This window comes from Nicotiana attenuata, unplaced genomic scaffold (genome assembly GCF_001879085.1).
Source record: "Nicotiana attenuata strain UT unplaced genomic scaffold, NIATTr2, whole genome shotgun sequence".
Taxonomy (NCBI): Eukaryota; Viridiplantae; Streptophyta; class Magnoliopsida; order Solanales; family Solanaceae; genus Nicotiana; species Nicotiana attenuata.
In genome coordinates, this window is record NW_017670917.1 from 381,658 (window position 1) to 394,147 (window position 12,490).

The 12,490-nt window shown below is 32.5% G+C and overlaps 1 protein-coding gene across 3 annotated transcripts; it reads right to left on the bottom strand.

The window, feature by feature from the left end:
• Nucleotides 1–3,530: 3,530 nt before the first annotated feature.
• LOC109244475 lies at nucleotides 3,531–10,293 on the bottom strand. 3 transcript variants are annotated; one of them, XM_019411572.1, is made up of 11 exons: nucleotides 10,072–10,293; nucleotides 8,846–8,963; nucleotides 7,660–7,793; nucleotides 6,841–7,043; nucleotides 5,676–5,957; nucleotides 5,540–5,598; nucleotides 5,417–5,453; nucleotides 5,261–5,332; nucleotides 4,961–5,111; nucleotides 4,642–4,773; nucleotides 3,531–4,407 (listed from the first exon to the last, which is right to left on the bottom strand). In XM_019411572.1, the coding sequence occupies exons 2-11, from the start codon at nucleotides 8,946–8,948 to the stop codon at nucleotides 3,994–3,996; spliced, it is 1,587 nt and encodes a 528-aa protein (XP_019267117.1). In that variant the 5' UTR covers nucleotides 8,949–8,963; nucleotides 10,072–10,293; the 3' UTR covers nucleotides 3,531–3,993. The 3 variants fall into 3 exon arrangements, with proteins under 3 accessions (XP_019267117.1, XP_019267116.1, XP_019267118.1); XM_019411571.1 differs by having other exon boundaries at nucleotides 8,846–8,970; nucleotides 10,072–10,292; XM_019411573.1 differs by lacking the exon at nucleotides 8,846–8,963 and having other exon boundaries at nucleotides 10,072–10,291.
• Nucleotides 10,294–12,490: the final 2,197 nt, after the last annotated feature.

The window sequence follows — 12,490 nt, forward strand, 5'->3', positions numbered from 1 at the left end:
TCTGGTCATTTATATGTGACACAGGGCTCTATTCTTAATGACTCCATAAATCTAGTGGAAAGTGACACTTTATCAGAATTGTGGCACAGAAGATTGAGTCATATGATCGAGAGGGGTTTACGTGTTTGGCTAAGAAAAGTTTGCTTTCTTGAGTGAAACAAGCAAAACTAAAAAGGTGTATCCATTGTTAGCTGGCAAATAGAAAAGGGTTTCCTTTCATAGCCATCCTCCCTCAAGAAAGCCCAATTTATTGGAGCTAGTACACTCTGATTTGTGTGGTCCTTTTAAAGTAAAGTCAAAAGGTGGTGCACTTTACTTTGTGACCTTCATTGATGATCATTCTCGTAAGCGTTGGGTGTATCCTTTGAAATCTAAAGATCAAACACTTGGCGTGTTTAAGGAATTTCAGGCCTTAGCTGAGAGACAGACGGGGAAGAAATTAAAATGTATTCGCATTGACAATGGTGGTGAATATTGTGGTCCCTTTGATAACTATTGCAAGGAACAAGGAATTCGTCATCAGAAAACTCCGCCCAAGACGCCTCAATTGAATGGTTTGGCAAAGAGGATGAATAGAACTCTAGTTGAGAGAATTAGATGCTTGCTTTCAGAAGCTAAACTTCCAAATACATTTTGGGCGGAAGCACTTAACACTGTTGCCTATGTTATCAATTTGTCTCCTGTTGTTGCTTTGGATGGTGATGTCCCAAACAGAGTTTGGTTTGCCAAAGATGTTTCTTATGATCACCTGAGAGTTTTTGGGTGTAAAGCTTATGTGCATGTTCCTAAAGATGAAAGATCGAAACTGGATGTCAAAACTAAGCAGTGCATCTTTATTGGTTATGGTCAAGATGAGTTTGGGTATCGTTTTTACAATCCAGTTGACAATAAACTTATTAGAAGTCGTGATACAATATTCTTTGAAGACCAGACTATTGAAGATATTGACAAAGCTGAGAAGATAGATTCTCAGAGTAATGAGAGCTTAGTTGATATTGATCCAGTTTCTATTGCTAAGGCACCTATTGCACATGAAGGAACCCAAGACAATAATGAAGATAGTGATCAAGATCAAAATGATCATCATGGTGTAGATGTTATGGATGCTCCAGTTAATGAAGTAGTGGTTGATCAACAACCAATTCCTGCTCAGGTAACTACTTCGAATGCTCCTGAAACCTCTCTTAGAAGATCTACAAGGGAGAAGCAAAAATCCATGCGCTATCCTCCTAATGAGTATGTACTTTTGACTGACATGGGAGAACCTGAGAATTATGATAAAGCCATGCAACATAATCACAAAGATCATTGGATTGAAGCGATGAATGAGATGAAGTCACTCCATGAGAATGGCACATATGAGTTAGTGAAATTGCCGAAAGGTAAGAGAGCTTTATCTAACAAATGGATATTCAGAACAAAGCAAGATAACCATACCTCTGCGCCTAGATACAAGGTGAGGTTAGTTGTTAAAGATTTTGGCCAGAAGAAAGGAGTTGACTTTGATGAATTTTTCTCCCCTGTTGTGAAGATGTCTTCTATTCGTGTGGTTCTAGGCTTAGCTGCAAGTCTAGATTTAGAGGTTGAGTAGATGGATGTCAAGACTGCTTTTCTTCATGGTGATTTAAATGAGGAGATTTATATGGAGCAGCCTGAGGACTTCGTAGTTAAGCTTGCAGATAAGCATGCGTATTGCAGAAAATTGGCAGGCATGAAGCCTGTCAATAGTTCCTCTACTTGAAGACACATTTGGCCCCTTGGCTGGAGGGGGAGTTTGTTGGGCACATGCGCATGTTGTCCAGCCAAAGGCCCGATGGCCTAATCCTATTCTCTTTTGGTTTCCATTCCTATTTGGAATTGGATTCGGTTTATTCCTATTTTGAGTGGGTTTTGGCTTTAAGAGAAAGCACCACTCATGATCTATAAATAGGACAACCTTGGAGAATTATTCTATGCTTATTGATACAAGTCTTTGAAAGACTTAAGCACATAAGAGTGGTTTTTGAGAGAGCTTTCATCAAGAGAGAAGAGAGAAGAAAAGTATTTGTTTTGCTGCAGATTTTTATTCCGACCAGCCAACTATAAATCAAGTTTTCTGATTCGTCAACCGTTGGTTCGGGCTAAAATTTTGACTGAGTGTTCGTAACATCTTGGTGTTTGATCTGAACGGTGGAGATCATATTTGGAGGCCCGTAGCATCTGATTTCGAGCCTCGAACAGCAGCTTCATTTTTGTGGATTCTCCTCTTTCTTCAATTGATTAGTTGTTGCTCTTGTTGTTATTGTTGCTCCGTGTTTGGCACTTGTTGTGTAGCCAATTTGGAGAACTTTTGTAATCCTGTTATTTTTATAGTGGAGTTTTTGGATCTTTGTGATCCCGTGATTTTTACCTTCGATTTGAAGGGTTTTCCACGTTAAAATTTGGTGTTCTTTATATTCTTTATTTTCGGGTTTGCCTCTTCCTCGACATAACAAGTGGTATCAGAGCAAGGTTCATCTTGGCAGGTTCAGTTCTAGCCGCAACATATTTGACGATAATCGTGATTTTTGTCTGAGAAATTTGACCGGAGTGCTACGCACGTTGGGACAAACTTTGTGGCGGAGATTTGGAGATGCGACCTATTGAAGGCTATGTGAAGAAGGTGGATCAAGTTTATTTTGTCAGAAAATTCAGGCCAAGGGGGAGAATTGTTAGGTGTTTGTCCAGATTTTCTTACCATAATTGGTTTTCCTATCTCATGAAAGAAAGGACAACATATTTACCATAATTGGGTTTTTCTTTTCCTAGAAGGAAAATATAATTCTTCCATATTTGGCTAGTCCCTTTTCTTGTAGGAAAAAGTTTGGAGTTCTATAAATTGAAGATCCGTCCTTCTCATTCAGTAGCATCCACAATGTAGCCATAGGGGGCTTGAGAGTCGTGTTTAGGGGGAGAACTTTACGGGATAAGTGTTAGTGTGTCACTTGTGTTTGCCTCTTCGTGAGGTTGTTCTCTCGATATTTTGTACTCTCTTTTTATATAGTGGATTGCTTATCTCCACCTGTGGACGTAGGTCAGTTAAACGAACCACGTTAAATGTTTGTGTCTCGTTTGGTAGATTTCTCTTTTGTTGTCTGATTTATCGTCGTTGAAGGTTTGCTTTACTAGTTTCCGCATGACACCTGACTTTTTTCGGTCCTAACAATACCTAACACCTTTGGACTATATTTGAAGTCATGCTCAGCTCAATTCACTGCTAGAGGAACGAATATTTCAATAATATTGAACTAATGAGCTGAACTGAAGTGACATGAACAATAAGAATTAACATAATCGATCCTAACTTGTTTGAGATTAAGGTATTATTGTTGTTGTCATTGTTGTGGCATTTATGTACTTAGCTCAAGTCAATTAGTTTTCTCAAGTACAAAAAGATGCATTATGATAGGTACAAGGAATTAAGTTTCCATTCTCCAATTGGAATTAAGTTACTGTTACTTTTCGGTAGAGTTAATACTAATGCTTAATTTCAGGTCTATAGAGAAGCAAAATGCCCTTGAGCTGTGGGAAAAGATTGAATAAAAGTGAATACTCTTCTAGCTTTATGAATTTCAGACATGCCATTGAGGGGTTTGTCCCCATTGCTGGCTTCTTCAACTTTCAGAAGAAGCAAGAATTTCCTATTCGGCCTAATTCTGGAAAACAATAAGCAAAACTAAAAAAAATCTGGTCCTATAACTCTACTACATTTTCCTCCATAGGAAAAAAAAAAACGAAAGGCATTTTCTGGTCCCCTGAGATGAGGGTGCAGGGAGATGTACCCAAACAAAATAAAAGAATGAAAGGCCGCTTTGCGTTGGATGCTCTTTAACCATGATGCCTCTGTTGTTGTCTGGGAGAGCGTCGAAGCTTGCTTCTTCTCCAGAGCATTATTTGATCTCTCATAATTCTTCTAAATTAACGCCTATGATCTTTTCTATCTGTGCGATACAATGAAGTAATATCTATTATTATTTACATGACTGAAATAGAATTTGAGCCTGTGTTGGCTTCTTTTGCTGTGCCTAATTCCAGCATATCTGCTGTTGCAGAATGAGGCTTGACAGAAGTATCTAAGTTGTGATGATTCCCTTCATGTCGTGCTTCGAAAGACCAAACGAGGACTAATGCTACCATTACAACTGAGAGGAAAACAAGTCCTCCCCATACCAAATGCGCGCTTTTCTTCAATGGTTTGCAATGTTTGTGAATGATATCGTCGAATGCATTAAATACTGTGTCACACTGAGTTAGGTTCTCCATTCCAGGGTACGCGTCGAGGATTTTCTGGAGAGCAATTGTGTATGCCTCCACATTGTTGAATTCTCTAGGGGAGACCATCACTCCTCCCTTGCAGTTTGGATCAGTGCATGTCAACATCCTTAAGAACTTCATCAAAGAAAAGGAGGGTTCAGATCAAAGGTAACGGAGAACTAACTCATGATGCTGATTATGGGGCCAATTTCATTTATAATCACTCAACTCTATTCGTAGAGTCACAGAACTATAGTAGGTAAAGTTCAATTGACGAGAAAAAATTGTGATTTTAGTGTTATAGTAGTGGATAAAGTTCAGTAATTACAATTCGTGATCATGTGAAAACTCATAGAATTTTGTACTTACCCCAGGGAGATCCCCTATTCGAATTGTAGTAGATGAACAGTTTCGTGGCTGGTAGTTGTATTCTGGTGGACCGGAGAAAGGATTGCAGATTTGTGCAACATTTCCATAATCTGTAGATAACCTTTGGTTCACCTGCAGTAATCCAAGATTCATAAAATAAAATGGAATCTTTATTGACTCATAAAACAAAAGAGTTACCAAAGTAAAAGTGAAGAATTAGGCCTTGGTAAGTGTTCAGTCATGGCCTAATTAGTCCGCATTTGATAGTGAAATCAAAATTAATCTAAGAAATAATTAATAAGAATTTTTCAAAGATTACCTCGTTAACTATTCGATGTACCCCTTCACTGACATCATAAAGGACTGATTCAGCTGAAACCAATTCATCACAGGGAAGAATTGAGCTCAAACTGCTGTTGTAGGGATCTGACTGGAAATTTTCTAGTGCAGTGCATGTATCTCCAGCAAAGCTGCAAAAAATCATTTTCTATAACTAATTAGAATCTAAAGTAAATACAGTTTGGTAATGAAATAAATATATATATATATATATATATATATATATATATATATATATATATATATCAGCTAAGAATTGGTTGAGAATAGTTTTTCATACTTGTCTAAGAAGTAATAAATGCCAAAAAGAAACCAACACAGAGTTGTAAAGATCCAACACAATGTAATGAGCCTGCATTCAATCACAAGAATGTATCAGAATTTTGTACAGTACAGTATTTTTGTCTTTTATTAGATTTTGACATAACATACTTACAAGTTAAGGGTTCTTCTAAATTTGAGTATTCCAAATACTGCAATTAAAAAACTCACACCATTAGTAGTCAGTGTACTTAACCAATGGCAAAATATAAAAAAAATCAAACTAGATAGAGTTTACCTGATAGGGCAATTACAGCAACCAAGTTTAGAGAAATAACCACTGTAGTTACTATGTACCTGTGCACGGATTCTGATTATTTTAGCAGTAAATTCTGAATACTGAATGATTAAACAAATTAAGGAGAGAGACTTACACTATCTTGAGAAGTTTCTCGATTAATCGCCTATTTTTTCTGGCTTCCCTATGTATATCATCAGCCTGTCTGTCAAGACTTGTAGAGGTAGGAATCAAGAAGTCAGCAGCTTCTTTACCTAAATCAGTCCCTTTTAAGCCATTATTCATTTCTTTCATGGCTTCAGTTGTAGTGTAAATGGTCTCTGATGCCCCATCTGCTGTATCTATTATAATGTCCACTACTGTATCAGTTCTTGAATGAAACTTTGCGTTCCCTCCTAGAACAAGGCCTGTTGCTGTTCTGTGAAAATTGTAAAAGGTGTTTCAGTTGCTTTAACCTTGCATACTAGTATACTGCTCCGTCCGTTTTAATTTATGTGAACTTATTTCTTTTTTAGTCAGTGTCAAAAAATGACCTCTTTCCATATATGGAAACAATTTATCTTTATTCAGTAATTTATAGCCACACAAAATATATGTGCCTCATTTTCACAACTTCAAAAGTCTTCTCTTTAATTTTTTTAAAACTTCGTGTCCAGTTAAATAGGTTCACATAAATTGAAATGGAAGGAATAGTATTCAAGAAATAAACCATCCCTCTGGAGAATGACCTTTTCTTATTACTCTCTCCATCTGGCACCATTCGAATTTCGAGAGTCAAATTAGTTTTTCTTTGACCATAAATTTCTTATATGCCTTTTAAATATTTGAAATTTTTACCTATTGTGACTTATAGTAATTTTTAGTTAGTTTTCAAATATATAAATTTTATTTCAAAAAACTTAAAGATTCTAATATGAATTCACGATCAAAATTAAGAAGTTTAACGCTCGAAATGTGAACCGTCTCACATAAATTGGGACAGAGGAAGTTTTAACTCAGCTTTACCCACTATAACTGCATGTAAGTCACTAAATTATTTTTTATCAGATTAAATAAACTCTTTAATGAACTTCAAGCGCAATAATAGTAATGCCACTATAATTATAAAGTCGCTTTGATGGATGTTGTTATAGTTGGTAAAATTTAGTAGCTTTACTGTTGTAGTAGATAAAGTATAAATCTTTTAAATATGACAAAAATTAGTTTGTGACTTTACTGTTATAGTAGATAATGTTCCGTGACCATACCCTTATATACACACATTTTAAACCCTTGATGCAAAGAATTGTGAAGCAACTTACATGGCTAAAATTGTCAAGAAAATGGCTGAGAGAATAAGGCAGAGATAGTAGTGTTCATTGTGACAAGTTGATCTCTTTTTGAGGTTTCTGTTCTTTCTTTTGCAGCAAAAAGTTGAAGCAAGAAGAAATAGTCCATATCCTACGCCAAACAAGAGCCACACCACAGCAATGGCATAGCCATATATACCTGTAAAAATGGTTGACTGCACCAAATATTAAAATTCAGTTTCTTGAAATAAACTTGTTTCCTACATGATCCAATCTTCTAAGTTTCGTAGCTAATATCTCGAAATTTAACAAAGTTATTCACATAAGAATCAAAATGATGTACTAATAATTAAGTAATACTTATAAGTGAAATGACCAAAAGTTTAGAAAATAATTTTCCTATTCGATTTTATCATAGCAATAAATGTAGTTCATTATGACGGCATCTCTACTTTTACTAGGTAAAGGTAAGGTCTGCATACATATTACCCTCCTCAAACTCCACTTGTGGGAATATACTAGTTTATTATTATTGTTGTTGATAAATGTAGTTTAAAAAATGGAATGACAATTCAAAAATAAGTAGCAGGATAGTATATCCTAAATAATTGTAAAAAATGATTTTCGTAAAATATAAAAATTGATATAGTATTTCAAATGTAAAGAAAAATCAATAGCTAAATTTAAAAGTAAAATAATATTTTAGGTGACATGTTAGAAGAAAAAGTTAGTCTTAAACTCTTTTACACTATATAACCTGTCCCTATTATAACAAGTTAAATCATATTAATAGTGTAAATATGTTTTAACTAACTGGAGACGCTAACTTACACTCCAATAATGTTTCTCCGTAATGTCATATCCTCCTCTGTATTTCTTGAAATTGTCCAAAGGATCAATCCTCACAGTATCATCTGATTGCTGCATGGATCCTGACCCATTCTCTATTTCAACCAATTCCTTTTCTGCAAAATTTAAAAATCATTTTGCATAAAAAATGAGAAGAAAATAAAAATATATAAAAGTCAAGAACGATCAATTTCTTATGCGTATCCTAGCACACTTTCAGCTAGCTAGGACATAAATTGCAGAAATGAACAACGTTTAATTGATATGCAAGGTTTGCAATAGCGCCGTTAAATATTTCCAAACTCTCGTATTCCTATATTCCTAATTTTATGATGATAAATTATAATATACCCCAATGGGAAAAGTAGGCTAAGGTTTTGAATATTTATTTACATCTCAGTATCGTGCGATTAAAATGTACTTTCTTTCTAAGCTACGCTTTTTGAATTCAAATGTCACAAAATGTTTAATTATATTTTAAAAACCATTGTCTCTGGGTTTTAATTATTTTAAAAAGAGTTTATGTTTTATACACTTTAAAAATATTTACATAATTATATCATTTATAAAGTAATCATAAGTAAATCTGTACGATAAAAATTCATAAAATAATAACTAATCAGTTGATATAACGTGTTAAATTATAATGACAATGTAATATTATACTATCAGTATATATAACGTAAATCTTTTTAAATATATGTCTGTATTGTAGTAAATTGCAAAAATAAATATTTTTAATTTAAATCTTATAAACTAATCATTAATAATTGCAAGTTCAGAATTGATGAAAACCGAACCTAACTTTATCTCTTCTTCTCTTTTTTGTAGCAATCAAGGTACACTGTAGCCCCAATCTACTATCATCTTCTCTTTTCCTTTCAATTTACGTGACTAGTTTGATTCCGCACATATTTTTTCTTTTAAAAAGATTTTTAAAATTTATAGTTTTAAACATATTATAATATTTTTGTGGTTATAAAATATAGGTATTAAATATTTTATAATATATATGTAGATTCTCATTAAGGATTAAATTAGTAAAATAAAAAGGTTTAAAAGTTAAATTATTTTTAAATATAAAATTATATGGTTCTTTTAAAAACAAACTAATAAGGGAAGTTACAAGAAGAAAAGGAAGAGAAATTAAATGGCTCTCACTTCTCACCTAGTTTAATTATTTGACCATCAAGACTACTTAAGTTCAAGGAAATGAAGATAGCAAGCAGTAGTAGGGATATCGCCACTTTCCTCCTTTGTATCCATTCCATCTTCTAACTTCTAACCTGTCAACTGCCAATTAACCATTTATTGCCACAAAGACTAATTAATTTGACTTTTATTTCAAGAAACACACGGAGACAAACAAAAAGAAAGAAAGAAAAAAGATGGAGCACGTCACTTGTACTAAATTGGGCTTCTAAAGATGGAATTGAAGTATTTCTTATATATAAGAATAATGATATGATCATTCTTAATACAAAAAATATATTATAACAATTCTCATACTAGTGTTAGAATAAGCTACAATTGGAAAACCAAATATGGTCCTGAGCCGAGTGTTTTTTGGAAACAGTATTACTATCCTCCCAAAATAAAGATAAGGTTTGCGTAACACACTATTCTTTTCAGACCCTATGGCGTGGGATAATATTGGGTATGTTATTACTGTTGGAAATAACATAATAAAGGCCAGAAAAGAAAAAGAAGAAAGAAAGAAAAGAAAATGAAATTGTAGTATCATTAATTCCTTCTCTTTCTTCCACCTAGCTGCTCATAGGACCGATACTACTACACTAACCTACCCGGCCCCCACTGCCCACACAATCCCATCCCACCTCACGCCCAACGCAAATAGATAACCAAATATTATCTCTGTATTAATATATGTAGCCGAGTTTATACTCGATATCATAAAGTGTGCTATTAAGAGTACAATAAAAAATTAAAAGTTTTCAAATATAAAAACTATTCTTTTTTTTAAACATATATAAAAAATAATAATGAAACATCGCAAATATTAGACTCAAGTACAAATCTCTTTCACGTATACATACATATTATAATAAAATCTTGAAAGCTAGCTAACAAGAGATCATAGGAAGGGAGAGGGGAATAAAGAGGGAGTTACCAAAAAACCAAAAAGGAATTTAAAATCTAAACTCATATTCAGGTAAAAAAAAAAAATATTTTCAGACTTATTCATAAAGGAGAAGGATATCTGGAGTTTTTAGGTAATTTTCTTCACGTACGAGCTGTACATGTTAACCAAAATTTTCAACCATTTTAGAGTAATTTTGATGTCCAACTAATCTTTGAAAATGGTTAATCAGAATCCTATAAATAAGAAGAGACAACAAAACAAGAAAAAGAAATCTAAGAAAGAATTGTCACCTGAGAAACAAAAACTCTATGTCTGGCTTTCTTCTTCAGCTGGCACTGTACTTTCTTCGTCTATACACAACTCAAGGAGATGGTCAAGCTTCTTGTTTTTTGAAGGTGAAGATGATATATATATATATATATATATAAATATATTTAACTTGCAATATTATAGAAAATTCTTCATATCGGTCCAAGGATAGAAACTTTTCTAGATAGCTTCTTATGTAGAGAAAAGGGAAAGTTCAGTTTCACACGAAGAAAACAGATAGTCTTTATTTATTTATTAAATATAAACAGCAGCCTCTCTCTATCTTCAACCCCCTTTTCTCTACTTTGAATAACAAACATATCGAGAATGTTTAGAACTTTCAAAGTAATTTCCCCCTTTTGCTGCTCCGAGAACAACTTTAAATTTAAAAAGTTACTTATAATATTATTAATTAAGTAATAATAATAAATAAGTTTTAAAATGAAAAAAATAAACATGGATAAAAGCATCCCTAATCTGTCTATAAAACATTTTTATATGATGCATATACAGAAGGGATTTGGTTATTTATCAATCACTAGCTAGTTTGACAGAAACTTCTTAATTAGTTCCTATTCCTAAATTAATTATAATTCCTAGATTTTAATTTATATGATATTTTTTCCTTTTTAACATGTTAAAAAAGGAACGGCATGTTTTTATATTGGAAAATTCTTAAATTCTAATATTTTTATATTTTTTCATTAATGGCAATCTCTTAATCATGACATGAAAGGTTTATAAAAAATTTATATTTTTTCATTAATGGCAATTTTTATAAAATTTGTGCTTAATCAAACATTAACACATAAAATGAAACAGGTAGAGTAATATTTTCTGAATGACTATTGCTTCATTTAAGAAAAATACTAAATTCAATTCTTTCCATTAGCTAGTCAAAAAGAAACAAAGTCATTTCATGGTCAAGGGAATGACCTTTTGGACATGGGCTACGTTCAAAACATTATTGTTAGTTTATCTGTTGGATTTTAAATTATATATACCGACCGTGTTTAGAAAATTTACACTATTGATGCCTTTTAATATGTAGTAGCAGGTTAGATATTATTTTTATTAAGTTATATCATAAATTTTACTTACAATTACCTTATAAATGATTTGATTGTGTAAATAACTTTTTCACGATTCGTTCATATAAATTAAACTCTTATTTATTTGGTATGGGAAAATTATTTGGTGTTTAGGAAAACGTGTGTAAGCTGGTATGGGAATGTGTCATGTGTCAAATCGAATTCAGGTATTTCAGCAAGTTTGATAATTTGTTTCTAAATTAACCAACTAAGAAGTATCAATGTCTAGTTAAAATATGCACAAGATATGCGTCAGTGCGAAGGTCTAGAGGCACTTTTGACATGTTTGTTGACTATTTTCGTCAAATAAAACACGTAGTCAGAGAAATACAACGACCCATTAGTGTGGGCTTCATTTGGTCCCACACATTTATTAAGGGGGAAAATTATTTCTCATTCTAAAATCTAAATGTGTGAAAATAAGAAGAATTTTAAGAAGATTAATCCAACTAGCTGTTCACTTATCCGTTTAAATTTAAAATAACTGATTGATATACAATATATTGCTAAATTATGTATAATATATGTATAATGAGTATATTATTTATGTGTAGTGGCTAAAAAATAAATAGTGAATTTAAAGGGCTATTTGTAGAAAGATCCCAATTTTTTTTTTTTTAACATAAGAATTTGAACATTAATCTCCTCTTCTATTTTCAGGTTGCCATCATTGACGGATGAATTCAAGAGACAACACATGAGTTAACCTTTTAGATTATACATCTGTCATTCTTTTCTTTTTTAAATTTTTTTCTTCCTTTTCATAAAATTGATTAACTTGACTTCTTGTTATCTCTTCTGATTTTTCATCTTAAATGTTCTACGTACAATTAGCATATCCTATCTTGTTCTGATTGTCATTCTTAATAGATTCACAATATAATGAAAGCCTTTATTTAAGTAACTAGTATCTATGAACGAGCGTTGCACGTTAATAATGACACGTGATGACGTAAATATTTATTTATGTGAAGGGACAATAAAATTTAATTAATGTGAGAAATTTTATATATAATAGTACAACAATTATCTAAATGCCGGAAAATATTATTACATTAGCATAATACATAAATTTAAAATAAAAGGACATCATCAAACTTACACAAATGATCAATTTTGTCATGTTAGTTAGATTATTATGTATTATAGTGTAAAAATATTTAATGTGATAGTATCTTGACGAACACTTCTTTGTGGACAATATTTTTGTGTGTATATTTCCTCCTAATGCTTTGGTTGCTCTGCCTTAACCAATACTCTTGTTGTCAATTTTGATATCCCTCTTGAAAGTGTACTAAACAGTTATTCA

Bases quoted from the DNA above. Each gene is read 5' to 3' on its own strand.
- LOC109244475 (XM_019411572.1), bottom strand. From the start codon at position 8,948: ATGGAATGGATACAAAGGAGGAAAGTGGCGATATCCCTACTACTGCTT. The intron at 7,044-7,659 runs GTAAGTTAGCGT...TATTTGGTGCAG, and splicing joins CGGAGAAACATTATTGGAGT to TCAACCATTTTTACAGGTAT. The intron at 5,333-5,416 runs GTAAGTATGTTA...GATTGAATGCAG, and splicing joins TTTAGAAGAACCCTTAACTT to GCTCATTACATTGTGTTGGA.